We start from the raw sequence: 27,120 nt of genomic DNA on the forward strand, positions 1-27,120 counted from the left end.
CTCTCCTTCAGTCTTTCATTGCTCATAGTAGCACATCTGACTAAACCCTCACAGAAGAATGTTAGAACTTCATGGCAATATTGTATTAGGAGGTTTTCCTTATCCGGCTACTTGATTCTCTGAGCTGATAGTTTGTCCTTTCTAATGCAAGTCAGTTCATTGGACTGAGGCCCAATTTTAAATAAACTCATCGTTTTGTTCGCGCTTCGGAGGCTTTGGCCATAATTAAACATCAGCTCCAAAGGGCTAGAATCTGCCCATAAAAGGAATAAAAGCAAATATTATGTATAAGGCTGATTTAAAAAAAAAAAAAAAAAGTTGATCAACCTGAGTCAAATTTATATTTTTAGTGTGTTCAGAGTCAGTTACTACCAAATTGTCATTTTTTACATTTTAAAAACAAGCTGTTATTTTAGTAAATTATTAAGTACCGAAGAGGTGGTCATTTTATTTGTTTAATTTTTTCAACCCAGGCTTTTTCCCTTCCTTTTCTGTCTAGCTCATGTAGGGATGCCTTTTAATTTTTTAACATTTGAAAACTATTGTAGAACAAACAAGAAAAATATATTAGGTACTTGAGTTTTACATGTAGTAATTTATTCTCTTTTCAAATGCAAATAAAGTGAGTATCAGTTGAAAGAGAACTATTTTTTCCTGTTTGTTTAGGATGATTTTACTGGAGCATCCCTGCTGAGACCAAAGTCTCCTTTCCAGCAGTCGAACATCTTACAGACGTTAGAATAAAATTTCCCTAAATGAAGCTCCTCATTGACACCGGGGTGATTTTAATAAATAACATATGACTTAGTGAATATAAAGACACACTGTGTACAGACTAATGCCCTGCATTGCTTCCTTATGAGAGGTAGCTAGTTTATTTTGTTAATTAAACCTTAGTTTTGTGTTTCTCATTGAAATTAATTGAGGAGATTTCAAAAAGTAGCATTTAAGTTTTTGTGCAGAAAGGAAGGAAAGCAAAGGAAATGGTCCTTATTTTCAAAAACTGGCCTGAACTGAGGTAGGTAGGTAAGAGCAAATCTCAAATTTGGAGAAAGTTAATTGGATTCAATTTCTACATTGAAGATTCTAAATTTTCATTCTAAAAGCTGTGAGACCTTCTCCCTTGTCTTATCGGCTGCTGCATTTGTTGCCCGTTCTCATAGTTTAAATCAATACATGTGTTTTTGATATTTGGCAAACTGAAATTTAATTTTGCAGCTGCGTGATTCCTGTAGAAACTAAATGCGTCTTACAGAAATAAAAACATTCAGAGAGAAAACATTTTGAGAGAATGCTAGTGAGGGAAAATCTATTCCTGTTCTATCAGCATTTATTTCATTTTATTTAATTACAGAGGATTTGTATGTTACTGGAAATGAAAATGAAAACCGGAATAGCCACATGAGCTGCAATCTGATAAAACAGCCAGCTATTGTTTGGAATGAAAAGTGAATGCTTGTGGTGTTCAAAAACAAAATTTTAAGAATTTTAACTGTACAGTATATTTTAAAACCTACACACACAGATAGCTAACAAACCCATGTGGCTTTTGTGTGATAGTCTGCTAAGTCTTGGAGTATTATTATTATTATTATTTTAATAAAAATAAAAACCTGGAGATGGTCATATTGAGTCTCTGATAAAATCTTGGTAATTGATTTCTTTCCCAGCTCAGTTCTGGGAAGACCATACCTGTTTGGGACGCCCATGTTTTTTGGTATCACTATTTATTAAGGGTTAATCCAACCTGGCATTACTGTTCATTGAATATTCCTGACTTTGCAGCACAGCTAGGTCCTGTGGTTTAGACAAAATAAAGTGTTGGATGGGATCCCAGTTTTAATAGTCCCAATTTATTATAACCATTGAACCCTGATCAGATCACAGATTGGATTAGATCCCAGTTTTTTAAATGTCCCAATTTATTGCTGCCTTGGAACCCTGATAAGAATACATATTTGATTAAGGCTTCGGTTTTCAAAAAATTCCAGTTAATTACTTGTAGATTCTTATTAGATCATAGCAGGGTAGCACGGTATGCAGGAGTTCTGAAAAAATTACTGGATGATGTTACACAGGTCAAGGTCAGCGCTCCATTTTGTGCTGACAGTATGAAGTTATCAGATTTCTGTTTATTACAGTGGCAGCATTTGCACTGGACAGGAGGACAGACGAATCCCATCCCATTGATTCTCAGTGATTCTCATTTTAGATCTGCTGCTGCTATATATATACCAGAAAGTGTAATAAAAGCCTACCAGTGAGCAGTGAGGGTCGGATATGTGGCTATGACTGACTGATGTCAGCAATCCTCTCCCACTTCCATAGGGGATGACATTGCATTTAAACCAAGTGGTGGGTTTTAAGCTTCCAGTTCCAATTTACATTGTTACTAAAACAGAGTTTGCTCTGACAGCCTCAGCAAGCTGCATACTGCTAGTCCACAAAGAAGGACACCTCCAGTACAGAGCTGGTTTGGGGCTTGAACCCAGAATGTTCTGGCTCAGAGCTGAGTACTGTACTGGGTGTGGGAGCCAGACTGACGCATGGTGTAGATTATTTGACAGATGATCCTTTTGTCCAATCACCAGGTTTCTCTCCCAGATGCCGCAGTCCAGTTGGCACTTTCCAATACGTCATAGCCTGGCCCTCTAAAGAACCCCCGAGTTTCATTCCCGTAGCATCGCTGGCTTGCTCTTCATTGAGACAATAATTTCACTATGATCCGGATGCTCTTTTTCAAAGACTATGCTGTCTGGCCATCTAAAGAGTCAAAACATTTTGTTGGTAATGGCCTCGCTTTCTCTGGAGAACTATGCTAAGCTGTGACACTTTTTTGAAGATACATCTTTAAAATGATGCTGTCAAAGAGAATTATAACTGATTGCATTATTGACTGCTTACAAGCCAAAGGCATACTTCATAGGAAACATAGGATTAAAATGGAACTTGGAAAAGTAATAATCAAGTTGTTTTGTTATTGTTGCTGGAAAGTTTAGTTGCAGAGACAGAGATTGAGATCCTCCGCTAAGGGAAATTCTCTTTGGTACTGCTCAAGCAATGCAGAGGGCTTGATGTAGGGGAGCTTCCCAGTGCTATAAAGCTGGATCTATGCATTCTGCTGCACACAGGGGACATTCAAAGATGGGGCTCATGCATGCCACTGTTCTATGATCCTGGACTCTCAGAATGGTTCCCAGGAGACTGTTTCATCTGACATAAGCTAGAGAAGTCTGGTGGCTGCTCTAACTTACCAGTGGAGCTAGTTCAGCTTCTTGACAATGCCAGGGTCAGAGGAGGCAGAAAAATGGTTCGGAAAGCCCACCGCTGCTTCCCCACATAGAAATCTGTATGCCCTTCAGCACTTTGCATCAGCATGTGCTTGGGGAAATACCATAATTGCAGACTTCCTCTTCTCTCTCCCCCTCTCTGCCAGAGAGTCTAAGGTAAACATTTGTAGGCATGGGCAGTTAGCAAAGGAGTTCGAGTGGTTATCTAATCCAGTCCCCTGCATTCATGGCAGGACTAAGTATTATCTAGACCATTCCTGACAGGTGTTTGTCCAACCTGCTCTTAAAAATCTCTAGTGATGCAGTTTCCACAACCTCCCTGGGCAATTTAGTCCAGTGCTTAACCTGACAGGAAGTTTTTCCTAATGTCCAACCTAAACCGCTCTTGCTGCAATTTAAGCCCATTGCTTCTTGTTCTATCCTCAGAAGTTAAGAAGAACAATTTTTCTTCCGCCTCCTTGTAACCACCTTTTATGTATTTGAAAACTGTTATCATGTCCCCTCTGTCTTCTCTTCTCCAGACTAAACAAACCCAATTTTTTCAATCTTCCCTCATAGGTCATGTTTTGTAGACCTTTAATCATTTTTTTTGTTGCTCTTCTCTGGACTTTCTCCAATTTGTCTACATCTTTCCTGAAATATGGCGCCCAGAACTAGACACAATATTCCAGCCGAAGCCTAATTAGCACAGGGTAGAGTGGAAGAATTACTTCTTGTGTCTTGCTTACAACACTCCTGCTAATACATCCCAGAATTATGTTTGCTTTTTTTGCAACAATGTTACACTGTTGAGGCTTGTGATCCATTATGATCCCCATATCCCTTTCTGAAGTTCTCCTTCCTAGGCAGTCATTTCCCATTTCGTATGTGTACAGCAGATTGTTCCTTCCTAAGTGGAGTACTTGGCATTTGTCCTTATTGAATTTAATCTATTTACTTCAGACCATTTCTCCAGTTTGTCCAGATCATTTTGAATTTTAATCCTATTCTCCAAAGCACTTGCAACTCCTCCTAGCTTGGTATCCCCCACAAACGTTATAAGTGTACTCCCTATGCCATTATCTAAATCATTGATGAAGATACTGAACAGAACTGGACCCAGAAATGATCCCTGCGAGACTCTACTTGATATGCTTTTCTAGTTTGACTGTGAACCACTGATAACTACTCTCTGGGAACAGTTTTTCAACCAGTTTTGCATCCACCTTATAGTAGCTCCCTCTAGGTTGTATTTCCCTAGTTTGTTTAGGAGAAGGTCATGTGAGACAGTATCAAAAGCTTCACTAAAGTCAAGCTGTACCACATCTACCGCTTCTTCCCATCCACAAGGCATGTTACTCCGTCAAAGAAAGCTATTACGATGGTTTAACATGATTTGATCTTGACGAATCCATGCCGACTGTTACTTATCACCTTATTATCTTCTAGATGTTTGCAATTTGTGTGTGTGTGTGCAGTGCACACATTTAATTCTCCACAACATATTTAGTACTGGAAAACTAAAAAGTCCCATCTCTTCATGTTCAGCTTAGTTTTAAATCAGGGACTATTAATTAAAAAGTAAACCTTTCATTCCCAAACTCAGGTGAATTTGTCTCTATTTTATGTAGGTAGACTCTGTATATGTGTCTATAAACATACATTTAATATAATATATAATGAAAAAATTTTTAGGGAAAAATCATATCACAGGGATATCGTTTTAAATCTTCCACTCTTTGAATTTCTTTCATATGGAGAAAAATAACATCATTTATGCACTCCAGTACTTTGTGCTGTAAGTTCATAAGATCTCACTAGCCTAAGCAAAGTTGTGACAGCTTAGTGTTGGACAGGAGACTTTCCAAGGACACCTAACGCTACAGGAAATGGTGTTGGTGAGTGAGTAAATGTCAGTCTTCCCTTTGAGTTGGTCATGAACCAGCGTAGCAGCATGAAGTTTCAGATGCTGTCATTTGAATGCAGTGTAAAATCAAAATCTTCACATCCTGGGATCAGTACAGGTCACATGGTATTTTTCTTAAGAACAGTGGTATTAATCTCTTTTTTTTTTTTTTTTGCCAGATTCCAAATCCGATACTCACTAGAGCTGAGCAAATAATGTGCAAGTAAATTACAATTTCCTCACATTGAGTCATCATTCAATTTATCTGGTTGTTTGTTTATGAAATGTTTACTTTATGGAAAGATCATAGATATTCAGAACTTGAGCTGTGTTGTATAGTTGTGATTGTTTGTTTCTTTTCCTTGATTGGTTAAGTTGCAAGGACTTTGGGGAGAATATTTTCATCAGCAAATACGTGCCATTTGCAATTCTTTTTCTATGGCTATTTGCTCCGGTAAAAGTTGACCACTTTTAAATTGACTGAAACACACACACACGAGATAAAACCATGATCAAAACAAATTCACTGAAAAATATTGAAATTACATGAATGGAAAACCTTATATAGCCTTCACCCTGCTGTTCAAAAAGTAGCAAATGTTCTAGTAAGTATGTTTTACCTACCTAAATTTCTCCTGTAATTTCAATTGGACGGTGTTGCTGTTCACTGTTAAACAGCCATGTGTCACCTCAAAGGTGGTTGCACTTCAGTGGTGGACAAAGTAATCTCTCTAGTATGTATCTCCTAGCTACCTTACAGGGATGTTGACGCTTACTAAATTAATGTTTGATCCTACATAGCACAGGTTTGGTGCGGGGTGGGAGTGTGAGCTCGGGGTAAAGAGTGATGAGCAGGAGAGGAGGTGCAGGGAATATGAATCTGCATTAAGCAGAGCTCTGCAAGCATTGCCATGCATCTTGTTACAGTTGCCTACAATTATGCAAACTGGGTGTAATGTACTCGACCAGCTTAGAATAGTAGAGTTTTACACTTGTGTATATTACTATACGCAGTGCAAGGCAATTGAAAAGAAGCTGGTAATCAAGCTGGGGTCTTTCCTTTTCATGCTTGATATATCTAGTAATGACAATACTGCAGTCACACTTCTACTGGTCCAACACAGCTGCCTTCAGATGATTCCTTCAGTTACCCATTGTTTTGGGGGTTGAAGACTAAAGCACTGAACTATGAGAAATACTTCACTTTCCACTTTAAAATATTGGGCCTGACCAGAGAATAAAAGCTTGACAAACACAAATGAGACTTTTAAAGGTAACACATTCAGGTTATGAATAAGATTTGTTAATACTTGTATGAAAAGTTCATGCATATTAATAATGATAAAATAAAAAATGTAAAGTATTTGACCAGATGCTGCCTCAGATAGTCACATGAAATACTCAATTCACTTTAGTGAGTGCTGCATATGAAGGTCTAAAGGCAGAATTTATTTGGTCCACTTTTATGTAGATGAATGAAAATCTGATGTTTTAACCATTGGAATATATTGTGCTACCAGATAGAAAAAAGTATTGAAACCTTAAACCCAACTGAAATCCAAATGACCTCCTGGGGCAGTAGGGTACTTTCTCCTAGATAACGCTTTTCTCAGTCTATGTATGAATTAGGGAAATGAGAGACAAAAGCAGAAATGTTATGTAAAATCACAGTTGAGTTATTAAGACTCTAAATCAGATGTAAATTGAGTAATCATTGCGGTTTGGAGATCTCAGGCAGCATCACGTGAGTGGAAAAATGCAGCGGCTTTTATTCTGCTGCACACAAGGAAAGACCGAATGAATGGAAGAATGTGTATTACACCAATTAACCTGATTAAAAGACTCAGAGGATTGGGCCTTTTTGTGAAAGTCCAGCTACATCTCAAGCCGCTTTCCCAACCACTCCCTTTTCACTATATTAATTGCAAATCGAATACTAATTATCGTAAATGACCTATGCCTCCTGCCTATCTATTCCTATTGTACACTTCACCTTTGCTAGTTATTGTTCCTTCTCCTATTTTGCCTTTGGGAACTTCCTTCACTGATGCACTAATGCTTGGTCAAATCGCTGCTTAAAACATACATTTTCTGCAAAGCCTATCAATTTTAATCCTTTGTATCAAAATATATTGCTGTACTCTATTAAAAATGAAGCAATCCCTCCCCAGCACCATTGTTTGGTCACCAGGTGTATTTTCTGTTTGACTGTATTGTCTACTTAGATTGGCACCTCGGAGCATGGATCATGGCATTCCATGTGCTCTACACAGCATCAGGCACACAATCTGTACTTGACGTATAATAAAACAGATTGTTGTACTTCTTGTTGTACATTTTCAGCAGAAAGTTTGTTCTTGCTGGCTAGAAGAAAATAGTACATTATCTGCCTTTTGGGATCCCTCAAGCAATTTCAGTGCTGTCAGTAGGAGTCTTTGAGCTGTGTCTACATGGCCACAATTGTAACTGCAGCCTTTCTGCAGTAGCTAGCAATTTTTGTTCATGTTTTCATTACAGATGGTAACTGGCAGCATTTGGTTTGCATGCTGCACATTGTGCTAACCAGTTGTTCATCTCACCTGAGATATACAACAGAGAAGAACTTGAAGGCTGGAATGTTCTGTTCCTTCCCACTAAGAAAAGATGTGATTATTGAATAGAAGTTCCTTACAGAGTTCATACTTGTGGTACACAAAATAGGTGCCAGCTATGGAATTTGTGTTAATGGATCATATTTAGGGCCCTACCAAATTCACAGCCAAGAAAAACACGTCATGGATCATGAAATCTGGTCTCTCCCTGAGAAATCTGGTCTTTTGTGTGCTTTTACCCTCTGCTATACAGATTACATGGGTGAGACCAGCATTTCTCAAATTGGGGGTCCTGACCCCCAAAGGGAGTTGCCGGAGGGGTTGCAAGATTATTTTAGGGGTGTTGCCTTATTGCCACCCTTCCTTCTGTGCTGTCTTCAGCGCTGGGTGGCCGGAGAGCGGCAGCTGTTCACTGGGCCCCACCAGCAGCAACAGCGCAGAAGTAAGGGTGGTAATACCATACCATGCCATCCTTGCTTCTGCGCTGCGGCTGGCGGCGGCTCTGCCTTCAGAACTGGGCTCCTGGCCAGCAGCCGCCACTCTCCAGCTGCTCCGTTCTGAAGGCAGCAGTGCAGAAGTAAGGATGGCATGGTATGATATTGCCACCCTTACTTCTGCGCTGCTGGTGGCGAGCTGCCTTCAGAGCTGTGTGCCCGGCCAACAGCTGCCGCTCTCCGGCCGCCCAGCTCTGAAGGCAGCGCAGAAGTAAGGGTAGCGGTACTGCAACCCCTCGCTACAACAGCCTTGGGACACCACCACTGCCAACTCCTTTTTGGGTCAGGACCCCTACCATTACAACACTGTGAAATTTCAGCTTTAAATAGCTGAAATCACAACATTTACGATTTTAAAAATCCTATGACCATGAAATGGACTGTGAATTTGGTAGGGTCCTAGTCATATTGGAAGGAGGTCTGAGGAATAAATGAACGTGTATACCATAAATTATTGTTCTTGTGCTGAGCAGCCCCAGATATGGGGTAAAAGTTTCAAATGCACATAAGTTCAATTTTTCAGAACTGACCTAGACATTTAGAAGCCTAAGGCCCATTGACTTTCAATGAGATTTAGACTCCTTCAATGTCTTAAGCCACTTTTGAAAATGGTACTTAAGTTATTTTGAAAACTTTATCCATATTCTTATCAGGGTTATATAAAAAATCTGCAATGTGAGCATTTGGCCTTTGCAGCCCAAAATTATTGGCTTATATGTGGCTAGGAAAAGTTATGCATGATAGATTCTGGGATTTGGAAGCTACGGAAAATCTTTAGGCAGGAACTATGTGTTTGGCTTTGGATGACAATTAAAAGAGAGGGGGAATCACAGGAGGTTAAGAGGGCAGGACATGCTACAGCATTTCTAAGATGCCTATGCTCTAGCTACCTAGGTGAGAGGGCTGTGTTTTCACAGATGCACAGCTAACGGAAGTTGATGCATTCGTCATGCAGTGATTTAACTGGATGCTTGGTTTCAGGTGGCAGAATAGAGTGAGCAGAATTGATATGGGATACAGAAGGGAAATGTGACTGGCTTCCTTCCATCCTATGTGGTTTATTTCCCATTCCCTCATCAGGAAGTTTATATAAACTTAGTATTAGGCTAAACTGTTCAGATTGTGACCTGTGCCTCTCCTCTTTAGTTTCACTGCTGGTGTCAGGGTGGTGAGTGACATGTAATCTCTTGCTTCCACTTGTTTAACCAGACCCATCCTGTGATACATGTTGGTCTCTTCTATAATTATAGTACTCTAGTTGTAGTTTCAAGGCTGTTTGCGGTGACAATTCTGTTGATTTGGCAGATTTCTGTGATGAGGGTAAGAGGTGGAACTAGTCTAAATTATAAGAAAAATCAACAAAAGAGAAGTAAGAGTAGGGGAACAGGGCAAAACACTGTACAAATGTGCAACACATAGCAGGTTGGGGAGGCAAGACAGAATGTTATATGGGAGAGGAAGGTAATAGGGTGAAGCAGGATAAAAGATTATTAGGCACTTATTGGTATGTTTTGTAGAAAACAAATGTTCTTAAGGATTGGGTCAGAACATGGTGATGTTATGCAATCAGGATATTTAAAACTTTAGAAAATGGAAAATGGAAAAACTTTAGAAAATAGAAACTACAATGGTAAGAGGAATAAAGGAAGGTTTAGTAAAATAGGTAGATACAAAATTGAAATTATACAGCCTGTGTAGTTCAATTCTCACATCAGGTAGAGCTTGGATTGAAATGAAAAACAGAAACAGTAAAAGAGAGATCATTGAGCAGATGTTATAGATTTCCATGGAAGAGTGAGAAAGAAACAAGAAATATTAATACAATTACTATGGCCCTATTGAAAAGATGAGGCATTGATCATCAAGAAATTCACATAAACTGGCATTGACTGGTCAGCATAATATAGAAAGTAAGTAATTTGTTCTTGAGCAGGTACAGATCATAGCAGTGAAAGTGACTGTAGGCTGCATTCATAAGGAAAATTTGAAGACGCTAGGCTTATTCACAGTAACAAAAGAAAATTGTGCTAACCTAATTCCAGCTTTTGTTGTGCAGAAGGTACCAGTATTGATGGCAGAACAAATTACTTTCACTGTCAAACATGAAAGCAAGTTACACATGATGCCACTGTGTTGTGCTACTCTGTTACCGTCAAGTCTGCAATCTCTAAGGGGTATCGTACGTATCGGTTCAGAGTCCATTTCCGTTCACCATTGCAATTCCCATGAGTTGCCCCAAGTCTTCTCCTCTAGAGAATGTTATGTGCTGCTGCTTTTGCCCTCCCTCATGAGACAATCCAAGGAGATACAACATCCCATCATTAAGGTTAATAGAAAACCTGTACGTTATCCCACCTGTAGAAATTCCCTGATGTGCAGCATAAAGGTATTGGGCTAGCTCCTCAGCTGATGTCAATAGGCGCACCCCCACTGAAGTCCATCGAGTTATGCCATTTTAGACCAGTTGAGGATCTGGTCTATTGTCTTCGGTTTCCTGGATATATTTGCAAATGCTCAGCATCTCTCAGGATTTGGCCCAATAGCAGAAATAATCTTAAATTGCTATAAAAGCATTTAATGGGCAAAAGGCAGAACTTTCAGAGACAGGGACTGTAGAACTGATAAATGTACTGGGTCCAATAGCTATAGGCTATTTGAGGTGTGTGGGTGGGGGTTAAACAAATAGAGTGCTTTCATCTTTCCATTTCTAAACAGAACACCATGTGGGGCATGTAAAATATTAATCTTTCTGCAAGATGATTTCTTGTGAAGGCACTTTATGGATAAAAGACAGAAACCAGTGATACAGCCCCGCTCCCTGCTGTATTGATGTCTGTAGCTGTATTGCAAATGGAAATCCATCCCTGTCATCATAGTACAGTAAGCACTCCCTGACAACAGAATCCATACTGCACTCGCCCTGGAAAGATTGTTTTGTTGCAAGAATTGATCGGATTAGAACTTTTTCCAAAATGACTTAACATAAAATGTGGTGAGTTTGTTCTGGCAGCTCTGACGCAGGCAGGCTGGGTCCCTCCTGCTGTGTAGTCTTTCTTTTATCGTTATTCAGGAACCCGTAGAGGATGAAGCCTTTTGCATATTTTCATCTACTCACTAATTATTCGTGCTAGGGCTGGTTTGAGGTTTGACGCTACAGTATAGAAAGGAAAACCAATCACTGCTTATTAGTGTTTGTTTTCATCTGTGGTAATTTCAGCATAGACTTCAGCTGTATATCCATGCTTGCCTTTTTCTCCACCCCAGAGTACCCATGTGTCCCTGAGTAAAGGAATGTCCCTTTTCCTCAATATCTATCCCAGTGTCCCTGTGTGTTTTACAAAAAACAGACGTCTCCCCCACTTTATGTAAACCCCATCAAACTCTGGCCCTCCAAAGGAGTCTGAAGCTAGCTGAGCCAATGAAATTGACAGCAGGTTAGCTGAGAGCATGTGTGCCTCACTGACCAGGTCTGCTATATGTCAACCCCATGATATACCCTCCATGAGACGACCCAAACACACCCCACCCTAGTGAAATCTCCCATTCGCATAGTAACAGATCCATGTGGAATCAAAGACACTCTGAATCCTGGCAGTGCTATGAGTTGTGAGCCTACAGGCTGGTCAGCCTCCACCATCCACACAGGGCTACTGACCTGGCTGGGCCAGCATGTGAATTAGAGACAAAGAATGTGTGTGGTGGAATGAGAGAATGAGGGGAGTAGAAAAGCAGAGAAGACTGAAGGGTACAGAGAGAGCAGGATTGGGTAGAGGAGAGAAACAGGAAAAGGCCAAAAGAAAAAAACAAAACATAGAAGGTATAAGAACAGAAAGCCCAAGTGGTTTGAGGAACTTAGTAGGAACAAAGAAATAAAAAAGGAAACAGAAGAAATACAGTAAGAGCCAGAATAAATAAATGTAGCCTTATCTGCAGAAAATGCAGTAAATGGATGGGGGCTAGAGGACTTGGAGAAAACAGTAGAGAGGACACAGAAAACTACTGTTCTTTCACCCACCCGTTACTGACTGTACACGTTAGGTTTTATTCTGAAAGAGGAAGGGTGACCTGGGAGGAGGAGGAGAGAAGTGTTCCATGGCTGAGGAAGTGGGAGAGGAAAAATTGAACACACTTTCCTCTTTTCCATCCCTCCCTCCCGCCAGCTGCCAAAACCTTGGTGTGTGCACCTCATTGACACCCATCAAAGCTGTCTGCTGCATCGTCCCTCCCCACCGCAAGATGCATCTTGGTTTTTCATACTGAAATATATTTTCTAATGAAGCAAAATAAAAATCCTCAGGTACATATTCCAGTTGGTTGCACATATCTGGAAAGAATGGATCAACTGGATGTACAGCAATGCTTTAATATCTCAGTGTGGTTTAGTCGTCTTATTTCCAGGGCTATGTATCTTTCAGGGCCCTTCCAAATTTTCTCCAAAACCTCTTCTTTTCTCATCTCCAGGCTTCTGACTATTTGTCCTGCACACTCTGTGTGTTTTTGGCCACAGTCATCACCAATGTTTAACCACATTAAGTATTTTCCTACCTCTTATTCTTTCTATAGACTCACTATATTTATCAAGTATCAGAGGGGTAGCCGTGTTAGTCTGTATCTGTAAAAAGCGACAAAGAGTCCTGTGGCAGATTATAGATTAACAGATGTATTGGAGCATAAGCTTTCGTGGCTGAATACATCTGACGAAGTGGATATTCACCCACGAAAGCTTATGCTCCAATACATCTTTTAGTCTATACGGTGCCACAGGACTCTGTCGCTATATTTATTAAATATGGGGAAATGCTACTATACTTCAGATACAGTGACAGTGGGTAAATGTTGACTTTTACAGGTGTGCTACATGCTTCTGCCTTGCATCTTTTCCTGCATCAAACACTTCCATAAGTACAGTCTCCATACTACTGTCAGCACGCTGCTGTCATTCTTCTCTTTGTGTTTAATTATGCCATCTTAAAGAGGAACTGAACATTTAACAAAAGTTGCACATTCATGGAACTTTATTGTATTTTTTTGATTCAGGAGTAAATATTGAATCGTTGAAGTTTGGGTTTGAAATTTACCTGAATATGTTTTACCATTCCTATTCCCCACAGATTACACAATGGCACTGATTAGCAGAAGCGTTTTGTAATACCACTTAAGGCTTTATCACAGTGGAGCACTGCCAGTAATAGTCTTTAATTCACTTATATGTACCAATCCATCTCTGTCAGGTTTCTATTAATTTCTTCCCTGTTTTACTCTGTCCCTAGCCCCTATATAATGAGGCATGAGGTCTTCCATTTATGGAAAAAAAAATATATATATATATTTTAAATCTCAAGCAAATTGCTTTTGCTCCTGCTTTGCAAACAACTGTGCCATCTTCACATTTATTTCACGTTTAATCCACTTTTCGCAAGTTAATTTATTTAGAAGAATATGTGTCGGTCAAGAGGCCAAAGAGGCAATAATATTTTTATTAGCTAATTTAGATGAAAAGTTTGAAGATTAGGTTAGATATTTAAGCCTGCGTTGTGGTTTTAACACAAACCTTTAGTAGAGATGTATTTCTAAAATATTAGATCTGTGTATGATTAAAACTGTGTGTGTGCACATATACACAAACAGCACTTACCAGGAATACTTGTGAAAAATTGCACCCTGTTCTGCAATAATCTGTTGTCAGAGTGCGGAATGATAACATGACTTGTTTACAAAGATGCATGCCAAAGGAATAGAACCTAGAGATTTCTGCTTGCATTGGAGTTCTACTGTCTTGAAATATACATATAGTTATAACAGTTGAGAGATGTTTTTAAAATTTTCCTTGATGCATCACTGGTTTGCTGTCATTGCTGGAGTAAATCCAAATGTGTTGTCTTTCTTTGTTTCTTTCTATCTAATGATTAGGATTGGTGCAAAACATCAGGAATTACGGCAAAAGCAGGCAAGAGGGCTTGCTGATTACTCCACAAGCCCTGTAGGTCCACCACCTGATGATGATGATGATGAGATGGACCCAAATTATGCCAGAGTGAATCACTTCAGAGAGGCTTACCCAGCAGCAAATGTCTACAGGCCATCGTCTCCACCTGTAGCAGAAACCTTTGGATACCCACGGGATATCCCTTCAGTATCAGGAGAGAGGGAACATTTGGAAGGACTGTATGCAAAGATAAACAAGCAGCACCATCCCCAGACGTCTTCTGACAGGTAGTACTTCCCAATGGCTGCAGATCACCTGATTTTTCAATTTCACGTGCACTTGTATTTACCGAATAGAAAAAAATGGTTTTACTCTTGATATACATTGTTTTAACCAAGAACAGCCTTTGCCCCAACAGCACCCCTGAAGAGGGTCTACATAAAGCAGCAGACAAATAAAAATCATTAGAGAAAGGTCCATATTTCACAAACAGAATGAATGAATTGCCTCCAATCCAATTCCTATGCTGCTGAGAAAGTATTTTTTTCTCTTTTAGACAGGAAAAGTTCTTCTTCTTCAGCAAAACTCTGACTTTTGGTCCTGATGATCACCCAGTGCCCATTCGTAACGGGTTTTTGTGTGATAGTGTGATATATTGCATATGTTTACAGTTTACATTTCCCCAGCTGTGAGATATTATGCACTTTCAATTAGGTTGGGGAGAGAACTGGGAATCATGGCATTTTATGCAGACTGTAAAGTGTAGCTTCACAAGACTGATTACCTTTCACAGCCTTTCCAATAACCAACTGAGAAAGAAGGAGCAATTTTTAATCCTTACTGTCAAGCTTCCGGGTTGATAGCATTAAAGAAAGATGGTGAAGTTTTTCTTTGAATTAAAAAGAAAACCCTGTGACTCAGTGATGCAGCCATCACTGTGAGGTTTCTAAAGCTGGTTACTTCTGGAGGTAGGGGGTATGAAAAATATATGATTTCATTAGTGTCATGGTGTTAATAAATGTACATGGGATTTTTCTGGCCAGTATGTGACTGTGCAAGGAAGATGGGTGAATGGACATTAGAGGAATTGGGAATATGGGATGGGGGAACAGTTTAAATATTAGTGAATGAATCTTGTACTGTGGCTTGTAATGTGGTTCCTCACTGCCACATTCTATGCTGGATGTGTTTGAGAGGCTGTGTGAGCATAGACATGGGAGAGTTTTGAGTTTGTAGGGATACAATACTTTGGATATGTCTTAGGCAGGGCCAGGCCACAACATTTTGGCACCTGAGGCGGGGAGCTCAAATGACGCCCCCATGCCCCCTCGCTTGGGCCAAAACTTAGAAAGGTCTCAATTCTGCCTTCTTCCTATTCTACTCCTCTAGTGGTACTGCTCTGCTACCTACCCCAATAAAGGAGAACTAACAACTTAAAATGCCTCGTTCAAAAATTGTAAGTAACACTTAACTTTCAAATGCCTGAACAGCAAATGTAACTTTTCTTGTCTGCATAGTAAACACTGGCATTTTTATCTGTTTGAATAACCAAAGTGATGCCTTTTTGGTCGCAAAGATTTGAACTGCTTCCTGAAGGTCCACAGTCTGGGCCAGCTCATGCTCTGTTGAGATGGTTGCAAGGCCGACCAGCCTCTCCTGTGTCATTATGGAGTATAGATGTGTTTTTATTAACTTCAGCTTGGAGAAGCTGCGTTCTCCACTGGCAACTGTTACAGGAAGTGTTAGAAGTATGCGCAGAGCAACAAAAGCATTTGGAAAGAGGGTGGTCATCTTATTTGTGCACATATATTCCAGAATAGCCTTTGGAGTTGATCCTGCTGAAATGTATCTTGAAAGGGCTTTCAGTTCATCGCCTAAATCACTCGCATCAATATCGTGCATGTCATCATGTGTCAACACTGTCTCTAGTGCCCTGCATTGCTGGTGTAGGTCTTCTTCAGGTATAGTGAGGAGTTTTGGAATATCATACAACAAATATACTGCTGCGTTCCTTGAGCTGCATGAAATATTCTTCAACTTACTGTATTGCACAATCTAGCATCTGGTTAAAGAATTCAACTTTGAATTGTTGTTTGGGATCTCTTATGGGATTATCCTGTGCCTCATAATCAAAATGTCGTCGTCTTCTTCGGTGACTCTTGTATTCTTGAATGGGTGGGAAAACAGCTTCAGTGTGAAGTTCCTCTGTGCACTCTTCAGAAATCCCTCATCTGACCGGTAAGACTGTAGGTATGACTTTGCTTTGTCCAGTTGTTCCATTGCTCCAGATATATCAAGGTCAACACCTTGGAGTCTCTTGCTTACAACATTTATTTCAAACAGTATGTCATGCAACAACACTAAGCCACACAGAAATTTGAAGTTATGTATTTTTCTGGTGATTCCATTTTCCTCTGCCACTGTTCTCCCACGAACAGTTCCTGTCATAGCATTATCCTCCATAATGGCAACTATGGCATCATCTATCTTCCCAGTTTGGTATTTGATAGGCTTTATCGCCTCCACTCGACTTTCCCATCATGTGGCACTCAGTGGTTTCAGTGTCAGAGAGGATGTTGCTTCAAAATTTGCCATCGATGAGTTGATGGAGAGAAAAATACATAGATGCTTTGAATTACATTAAAAAATTCAGCAGCCTCACTAGAAGCTGATGCTGCATCACTGACCACCAAGTTCAATGAATGAGAACTGCATGGGACAAAAAAAGCTCAAGGGTTTAACTCTCAGATCCGTGTCTGCACTCCTCTGTTCTTTCCTCTCATGTTGGCACCATTATTGTAGCCCTGACCTCTCATGTCAGCTATCGCAATTCCTGTATCTTCCAGCTTTTTAAGAAGCACATTTGTGATACCAGCTCCTGTAGTATCATCAATGTCAATAAATTCTAAAAAATGCTCTCTGACAGTCACCATTGCAGGGACATTTTCACTAGGCTCTGTTGTTACAAACGCACCATTAAAGTCATTTGTTCCGTATGGCTGATGTCAGGTGTGCAGTCCAGAATAACAGAGTAATAAACAGATCTGCCACAAGCTTTTGTTTGACTTTTGTTGCCAGTAACTGTATGATCTCATTTTGAATTGTTTTTCCAAGGTAATGGTGTGTGTATATTTCTTGGGTGGTGACTCTTCTCAGATGCTTCTGGAGTACAGCATCAAACTCAGCCATCAGCTCCACAATTTTAAGGAAGTTTCCATTGTTTGGCACATACAGCTGATCTGAAGTGCCATGCAGTGCTATGTTTTGGGTAGCCAGCATTCTCACAATGGCAATGAGCCTTTTCAAAACGTTTTGCCAGTACAGAGACACTGATGCAATCTTCTCTTGATGCTGATCATCTGTGGTGGCCTTTAACCTTAGTCTCATCTCAAGCTCTTTCCACCTATGGAATGCTCTCTGGTGATTTGCTGCCTTCTCATAGCATATCAGATTTCTAGCCAGATTTTTCCAGTCCTTTGTTCCTGTAGAACCCAATGTGGCTGGAACATTAGACTGGAAGAGTTTGCAACAAAACATTCTGGGTTTTTGAGTACATAAGCCATGGCCTCTCCAATTTGTCACCATTGGGGATTTCATGCCAGTAATGTGTGGGAGGAAACTTCTATTTTCATTGTCTTTGAGGAACATGAAGTTTTTCACTTGCTGTGGCCCATGCAGTACAAGGAAGTCCCTCAGGCTACTGCTCAAGTGGGTCCACAGTCCTGGGTCATCTAGACTTAAGGAACTAAACTCAGCAGCAGCTGTTTCTTGCGCCTCCACCACAATCTTCTCTGATCTACACTTTTCTTCAGGAACGTGCATGGTTACATACGTTTAAGATGGAGATATGGACGCTGCAGTTGCGGGTAGGTCATCTGCACTCTGACTAACTGGAAGATCAGGCATCTCCTCACTACTCTCATCCTCACTAGGGTGACCAGACAGCAAGTGTGAAAAATCAGGACTGGTGGTGGGGGGGCAATAGGAGCCTATATAAGAAAAAAAAAAAAATCAGGACTGTCCCTATAAAATCGGGACATCTGGTCACCCTAACCCTCCCTGGGGCCGGAAGGCTCACTGTGAACATTTGTGTCTATGGGAACATTTGTGTCTCCTGTGTCTCAGGAGAGCTCCTTCCTGCTTAGATAGAAAAGCTTCCTTTGCTTTCTTTCCTTTTCTGAATGCTGCCCCAGAGGGGCGTTTTCTTCTTTCACTCATGACTGCTGTTCTGTCCAGCTATAGTGGCTCTCAACACTCAATTGAAGGGGACAAATAAGCAGGTTGGTAGCAGGGCCTGAGTGAGGGAAGATATCAGCGTCTTAAGGGCCTAACTGGCTCCTAGTACTTCAGTTGACTGCCTGTTCTCCTCAAGTGGGTTCAGGGAAGAAGCAGGAAACAATAAGCTCCCTGAGAAGCTGGTGTTAATCAGTCCAGGCTCCTGGGGGTGCTAGAGAGGTACATAAGAGGCTGCTCCTCCTCTCTCTCCCTGCAGCTCCTGCTGCTTTCTGTTATTCCCTCTCACCTTTTCTCCTGCCTGCCTGTTATGTCTCTTGTGCCCTCCTTCCTCCAGCACAGCACTCCACCATCTCTGTGCATCTAGAGCAGAGAGAATACATATGCACCAGCAGCAGACACAATTTTCTACACTCTGGGTCCTAGTGGCGTCCCCCACCTAGGGTTACCATATTTCAGCAAGCAAAAAAGAGGACGGGAGGAGCCCCGCCCCTGCCCCTCCCACTTCCCGCCCCCCCCAGAACCCCCAACCCTCCCCCCGTTCCTTGTCCCCTGACTGCCCCCTCCTGGGACCCCTGCCCCTAACTGCCCTCCAGAACCCCACCCCCTACCTAAGACTCCCTGTTCCTTGTCCCCTAACTGCCCCCTCCTAAGACCCCCCCCAACTGTCCCCCAGGACCCTACCCCCTCCCGTTCCCCTGCCTGCCCAAACTTTTCCCCCCTCCCCCCAAAAAGCCCCCCCCTGAACTCCCGACCCCCCCCCCCCGTTTCTTGACTGCCCCCTCCAGAACCTCCCTGCCCCTTCTCCTGCCCCCCCTTACCCTGCTGCTCAGAACAGGGTGTTGGGCTCTGTGCGAGCCGGACACGTGGCTGCGCTCCCCAGCACAACACACAACCCGGTCCCTGGCCCTGCACAGTGCTGCCGGAGCGGGGCGCGGGGCTGCAGGGGAGGAGAAGCTGCCGGCTCAGAATGCAGGGAGGGATGGGGGGGGGAGGAGGAGCTCCTCTACAGCTGCTCCGGAGTCCAGCCCGTGACTTTCCTGCAGCCCTCCCAGCCGCTCGCTCTGCTCTGCCGGGGGGGGGGAAATCCCGGACATTTTGAGTGATTTACAAATTCCCCCTGGACGCTATTTTTAGCACAAAAAGGAGGACATGTCCGGGTAAATCCGGACAAATGGTAACCCTACCCCCACCCCACCCACCCACACACACAGTCTTGCACCTGAGGCGGCTGCCTCAGTTCGCCTCATGGTAAGGCCAGCCCTGGTCTTAGGTCATTGAGATACAGATCATTGGAAGTTTGTGACATGAACAGAAATGTAAATGTTTAGCAGGGAATATGCCAAATTCTCTTTCTCATTCATCTGAATACAGTATTGGAGAAAGCTCTCAATCAGATAGTCAAGAAGTGGATAGCTGCCATACAAAGGAGAGGCAGCTAATTGGCATCTCCCCTTCCATACCATCAACCCCCATGCATAGGAGCCAGTTATGTCAACTCTATGCTAAATGTAGAGGATTCGAAATCCAGATCCAAATCTGAAATTTCTCACATTCAAACATACTTAGATTAGACCCATTATTAGGTGTGGTGCTAATTAGGGGTCAAGTTCTGGTAGAGTTCCATTTTAACAGGACCATTTTGTACAATTCCCATTGAAACGGAAGTTGTGGTGTGTATTGCTTTCTTGTGAAGGTGAAAAGGACTGTACAAGTCTCTCCCATGAACATGTGGGTTTTGGCTGGATAGAATGTGTCTTGCCTCTAAATGTAGACTTTGTCTGCTATTGTGATAAGATTGAGCTGCAAACTCTGATACAGATCCAGGTCTGGTTGCATTTTTTGGAGCTGGGATTTTAGCATGAGCTCATCTCTAATTCCGAGCCACACAAGCAACATTTACTGGAAAACTAAAACCAAAACTTAAACAGGAAAACACCAACTTAAAAAAAAAATTGATGATGAGGTGAGGCATGAGGCAGAGGTAGCCCTGGGTGAGCCTGGTCTCCCTGCGCTGGTCCATTACCAACCTGCTAGCAATAAAATCTAAGTTGAATCTGGGACTTGTAGAGCCTGTTTGACCATATTGGAGAAACTGGAATTCCTGTTAGGCTGCCTTTGCCAGTATTAAATCTATATTTCCTCTCTCTCAAAGACAAAAGTTTGTTTGTATTTGCCATTAGAGTTGTGCCCAACCTGAATAAACGGATATGAATTTATAGAATGGCTTGTGACATCTAAACCAACAGTTACTGAAAATACTGACAACTGGAGGCAAGGAAATCCTGCCAGTGTGGGCTACTGAGAGGAGATGGAGATGTGGAAAAAAAAACTACATTACCAAACAAATCTATCTTAGGTCAGGTGTGAAAACGACCTTGTCTGCATCAGAATAATGGGGAGGTGGATAATGGATGCTTATTAGCCAAACAAAAGTTATTTTGCTTTTATCAGCAGATTGTTCATGGAATAGTTCATGTTTTGCTAGGTTTCCCTCTCTCTCTCTCTCTCTCTCTCATGATTTTTTGCTGTTAATTTTTCTTCAGAATACTGTCTTTTCCCTCCCACTTTTGAATCACAGCTGGTGATATAGTGTGTGGGGACTTGAGTAGTGACTAAAGTTTAAAAAAAAAAAATCTTTTTTGGTTTCAGCAAAGCGTAGATGATCTCATTTTAGTCTGGGAATTCCAGTTATGTGTCATTGCCAGAGAGAATTAAAACTCATCAGTTGAATCAAGCAATCAGATTTTTTTTAAATGTATTATCATTTTTATGACTTTTATAAAATTATAAAGCCACTTATAATGAGAGAATCTCTGTGGCCAGATAAGTGCTACTAATCGCTGATATATAATTAACCGCCTTTCCCTTCCCCCACTAAAAAACACATAATGATCTGAATTTATTCTTTTACTATAGTGACCCACTCATGGGTTGTCCCATACCGACCTGGGAACCCTCTACAGTGCAAAATGCAGGCTGCGGTGCTCTACGCATGTGCTGAGATTATTACTCAGGTGATTAGGAAGTACATGATTAACCCCTGCTATATAAATGCATCCATTTGGGGCAGGTACCTCTTGTACTTCCAACATGCATACTTACATCCCTTCTACCTAAAACTCCATCTGTAATTTCAGTTTTGCATAGTTTTCTTTTCTTCTTGTTTTAAACTGCTATGTAGCATTCCTGTGCACTGTTAAACAATTGGTGCATTTCTTCTCAGTGATGGCTGCATTGCAGTGAAGGTGAAGTAATCCTATGTATATTTTGCCAAGATCTTTGAGATGAGAGGTGCTATAGAAATTTGAGTGGTTCTTCTTCGTGAATGTAGCCAAAGCATTAGTATGATCAGTGCACTCTGGGAATCCTAAGAACTGACATAAGTTAAAAATAGAAACACATTAACTTGAAAAAAAAATCACACTTATTTCTTTGTCAACCAGCATTTTTCTGTTTATTTCTAATCACCCTAAATTTTTGGTAATGCAGCCTCTTGTATGTATCCAGGGCTATGCCTTTTAATAGTGCAAACTTTCTATGAGAAGGTAGAGGAGGGTAGGACTTCAGTATCAAAAAGCCATATAGTTGTCTCTTCAGAGGACATAGTCCATTCACAACCATGTAGTGTAAAATTTTCAGAAGTCGAAGGGCTTGTCTCCATAGGAAAAATCACCAGTGACCAGGAGGCGAACCCTTAAGTTATCCTTTACCTGATGAGAAAATGTCTTGGCCATTAGAAAGTTCACTCCTCTTTATAGTCCAGTAAACCTTTGCAATGTATTCTTCTGAAATGTATCCCCACATAAAGCTTCTTTTCCCAGCTAGGTGTGGGTGCCGTGCTGGTTGTGATGGGTGCTCAACTCACCACTAGGCTGGCACTGGGAAATAGCTCATGAGGTCGATGCTCCTTTCTGCAGTGGCATGCTATCGCTCTGCCTCTCTCTCTCTCTCTCTCTGGGTCTGCAGCCCCTCTCACTCCATGAGCTGCTGCTGCCTCTTCATGACTCAGCCCTCCGGCCAGATCCCTGTACATGTTTTCCCCTTCTGGGATATCAAAATCTTCCTTCAGCAGTCCTAGGAAGTTGTCCCATTCAGTGCCTCATTGCCACTCCCTCAGTGGCTGGCAGGGGAATCTGGGCCCACTCTCAAGCACCCTCTAGACAGCAGTCAAGGTCTGTTTCCTTTTAGGCCTTTCCCTGAGCCCCTTTCCTTACCATCTGGCACTCCGCCATCTCTGGGTTTGCTGGCTTCACCACTCCCTCCTCCCAGAGAGCAGCTGTAGCCTACATGTCTCTGCAGCCTCCGAAGGCTAGGACTATAACAGTGTTTAAAAAAGAACTAGATAAATTCATGGAGTTTAAGTCCATTAATGGCTGTTAGCCAGGATGGGTAAGGAATGGTGTCCCTAGCCTCTGTTTGTCAGAGGGTGGTGATGGACGGCAGGAGAGAGATCACTTGATCATTACCTGTTAGGGTCACTCCCTCTGGGACATCTGGCATTGGTCACTTTCGGTAGACAGGATACTGGGCTGGATGGACCTTTGGTCTGACCCAGTACGGCCATTCTTATGTTCTTATGAAACACTCCTCCCTTCTCCAGGCAGTGACTGCAGCATATTTCCCTACTGCCCCCTTCCACAACCAATTTCCTGGCTTTATAAATCCAGCACAGCTCTTTCCTCCTCAGCTGGGCTCCCTCCTTCAGTCACGGGATTACTTAAGCCATCTGATTCCTGTCAGCTATGGCCTGTCTGGTTAATTGGCCACCTTCTTAGCCTACATTAACCCTTTCCAGGCAAGTGTGGGGTATATACCCCATCAAACTGGTGCAGACTCCATGCTGTCTTTTCTGCTGTTGGTAATGTTTACAATACAAATTATCTCTTCCTGCAACTTCTGATACAAATGCCTAGCCCATTAACCAGGTATGGCCAAATTCAGAGGAGTTAACCTCTTTCCTTTGTCTGGAGAAAGCCTGTTTATCAACACCCCTTGACATACCTGGAGGAGTTTAAACATTTTTAGTCACAGACTGTAAAGCATAATAGCAGTGAGTATCCATAAATCCACATACAACATTGTCACACATGTTTATTATTGACCAGTGTGGTGTTAGTTTTCAGATGTACCTTATAAGGTACAAATATCATTGCAATCGTGTATAGAGTGTGAATACAGAGGTGCCTTGGGTCACACTCACCCACTCGCCTCTTTCCTGTCAATACCATGGGATAGCTTGTATGGACCATGTATAGGTTGGGATGGAGACTGAGCAGAGAACTTCCAATCCCTCTTGTATGCCCTATATAAGGACCAGCCACAGTTATATTTATTGCATTGGGAGGACCACAAGGTCTTCTCACTTAATGTGTCCATATGCCACTCATATCACCCTACCAACCTGTGGAATATCCTTACCCTACCAAGAGGAGAAAGCTATATGATCGCAAAGGGTGATGCAGTCTGTGCCATCACCGTGTGCACCTGGGGAACTCAGGAGGGACTGTACCTGAGACAAATGCGTATTGTCTCAATATGCAATAGTGGCTGCGGTATTTTGTGGTACATATGTTACTGAAAGGAATAGTGAGTCACATATCTCTTACAGTGCTTACTCATCTAGGCTGTCTCATAATATTGCTAACTTCTGCCATAGCACAACCTAGGTGTCACCGTGCCTCAGTGGGTCACAGCTGAGGATGCCAGATTTAGGACAAACTTCTGAGAAATAGAGCAGACTCACCCTAAATTGGTGGTTATTCTTCCATAAGATATACCAAACCAGAAACAAAAGTAAACTTCTGTCTCACCACACTGGCTAACAAGAAGTCAGAAATGCAGTATCCTCAGATATCCCAGCCCTTGTTTCTCTGCCCAGACACTAGACTTAATGATGAGTGGTTATTTAAAACCAATGTAATCAACCAAAGGGTTCTTATGATCCCAAAGGACCATCCACATACCCAGGTCAATATATAATGTAGATCTTACTCAATAATCATGCTGTTGCCAATCCTTTAGTATATAATATCTAGGGTTACCACCCATCCGGGTTTCCCCGGACATGTACGGCTTTTTCAGTGTTAAATGGCTGTCCGGGGGGGATTTCTAATCAAGTAGAAATGTCCGGGATTTCCCCCTTCCCCTCGTGCGGCGCAGCTGATTGGACGCCTGGCCTGATTGAAAGCTGCTCGCAGCCACTAGGGCCTCTAGCAGCCAGAGTCCCTCCCCCGCACCCTCCTCCCCCACAGAGCAGCGGGGCTGTGTTTGATTCCACGTGGAGCCTGCATTTCTCCCTCTGCCGGGTGAGCGGGGGGGGGAGCAGGGCAGGCGGCGGGGGGGTGTGTGTGTGTGTGTGGAGGCTGCAGGGGCGGGGGGGTGCAGAGGCTGCAGGGCGAGTGGGGAGCAGGGGACACAGAGGCTGCAGGGCGAGGAGGAGCAGGGCAGGCAGGGGTCGCAGAGGCTGCAGGGCAAGTGGGGAGCAGGGGTTGCAGAGGCTGCAGGGCGAGTGGGGAGCAGGGGACACAGAGGCTGCAGGGGCGGGGGGTGCAGAGGATGCAGGGTGAAGAGGAGCAGGGCAGGCAAGGGCATAGGGGCTGCGGGTCGAGTGGGGAGCAGGGAAGCACTTAGCAACCCCCAACCAAGATCAGAGCGGGAGGGAGGAGGGGAAATGCAGGGTGCTCAGAGGAGGGGGCAGAGTTGGGGCAGGGACTTTGGGGAAGGAGTTGGAATGGGGGCGGAGAAGGGGTGGAGTTGGGGTGGGGGCGGGGCGGGGGCGGGGCGGAGTTGGGCCGGGGGCGGGGCCGGGGCCCTGTGGTGTGTCCTCTTTTTTAAATGTTTGAATATGGTAACTCTAATAATATCCAAAGGTTTATTTATAAGAGAAAAGAAAAAGGAGAGAGTTAAAATGGTCAAAGGAATCAAATACATACAATCATTGCAAAGTTCTTGGATCAGATTTGTAGCAGTGATGGAATAAACTGCTGGCTTATAATGTCTCTGGTAACATCCAAAAGATTAGAGGGTCCTCAGTCCATTGGCTGTAATACTGCTGCTAGTGTAAATCCATAATCCAGAAATCAGAGCCGGAAAGAGGCAAAATGGAGATGCTTCCTCGGCCTTCTATACTTTCTCCCATGTGAAGGGAAAACTCTCAGTCTTAGTTTGTGGGAAAAGTACATGCACAAGATGGAGTTCATGGTCACATGAGCAAGTCACATGTCCTTGCATGCTTCGATGACTCAGGAGCAGCCATTACCCGTATTGAGGCTGAAGTATTCCCATATTCAGGAAGGCCCATCGGGTGGGGATAAGCTTCTTCCATGGCCCATTCTGTTTGTTGATGGGCCATCAACTTGAATGGTCCATTCACAATGTGCTGGCTAGACTAGATGTAAACTAACCACCTTATGGGTGTTACCACAGGAGCAAATACATTTGAAACACAGGTATATAGTTAATATTCATAACTTTCAATACAAAAATGATATGCACATACAATAGTCATCAAATCATAACTTTTCCATTGACACCTTATGACATACTTTGTACAAGATTTGTTCCAATTGTATAACAATGGTAGCAACAATGATATAAATGGTCATACTTTAATCAGGTGTCACATCATAGTCAAAAAGTGATATAGTCCACATTCCTATCCCTTAGATGACATGCATGGTGCATGCTGCAACCCCATTTCACACTTTAAAAAAGCAATTTCCTCTTTTTCCTTTAAAACATAGTGATGTAAAAGATTTATGAAACACTTGATATATCTCAGGAACGGTGCTAAAGAAGAACAAATCGCTCAATGTGTTTGCTCAGTCCAGTAGTATGCATTTTAAAGTATGCCAAATTCATTGCCAAATATAGTTCTTAATTTATTTATGCTACTTATCTTTGGAAATTTCAAAGTGCTAGTCTGAGGAAAATGAGTACAGTTTTCCTTTACATAACATGAATAACTTTGAAGCTGCATCTGCCACAGATTAAAATTCACTATTTTATTTATATAGCAGTAAAGTCTCAAGCCATAGTCAGAACCAGTGTTCCTCTGTGGTAGGTACTAAGATGGTCACTGCCTGGAAGAGCTTACAATAATACATACATTCTTCCTGTAAGCTGTCCACTGGTTAGCAGACCTAATATCTCCTGGGACTGGTCACAAATCCAGCCAAGGACATCCTGAGTGCTAGGTTTGCATTTGGATCATTTTCCTTATTGACAGATGTGTAAAATCTTATATACTATAATCCAGCAACTCCCTAGGAACTGCTCTGCTACAGAGGCTGATGAGTCTGTTATTGCAGATGTGATAAGCATTCATGTATATCAGATTTTTTCCCCTCCAGATCCACCTTTTCTTATGTGATAATACTGCCTGGTATCATTCTGTGATAACTTTGCCTATTTACTGTTAACCCCACATCCTTTTTTTTGCAGTCCTTGGACACATATGCAAAAGGCATATATGTGTCTGAGCATCTGCCCTCACTTGTGTTGGAGGATGATGTTGCCAGCTTCTTAAATGTATAAATAAAAGCGAAAGTTGAGATCTTTCCATACAGCTTGAATGGTATTATATGGCCCTGCCTGTCTCTCTTCCATTGATGATTTTTCTGGCTGAGGGCAAAAGGTCCCAATTTCTGTCTTGTGCAGGAGGTTGTTTGACCAAAAGCTGGTTTTTGTACCTTTAACA

At 42.2% G+C, this 27,120-nt stretch overlaps 1 protein-coding gene across 2 annotated transcripts in view; it reads left to right on the forward strand.

The window, feature by feature from the left end:
- The window catches only part of PARD3B (par-3 family cell polarity regulator beta), a 647,317-nt gene that overhangs the window by 519,130 nt on the left and 101,067 nt on the right, over positions 1-27,120 (forward strand). For both annotated transcript variants that reach the window (XM_034786262.1, XM_034786263.1), the window contains one exon: positions 14,171-14,473. In XM_034786262.1, the coding sequence (XP_034642153.1) occupies positions 14,171-14,473 (303 nt within the window). The remainder of the gene's footprint in view (positions 1-14,170; positions 14,474-27,120) is intronic.

The sequence above is a fragment of the Trachemys scripta genome, chromosome 11 (assembly GCF_013100865.1).
Source record: "Trachemys scripta elegans isolate TJP31775 chromosome 11, CAS_Tse_1.0, whole genome shotgun sequence".
Taxonomy (NCBI): domain Eukaryota; kingdom Metazoa; phylum Chordata; order Testudines; family Emydidae; genus Trachemys; species Trachemys scripta.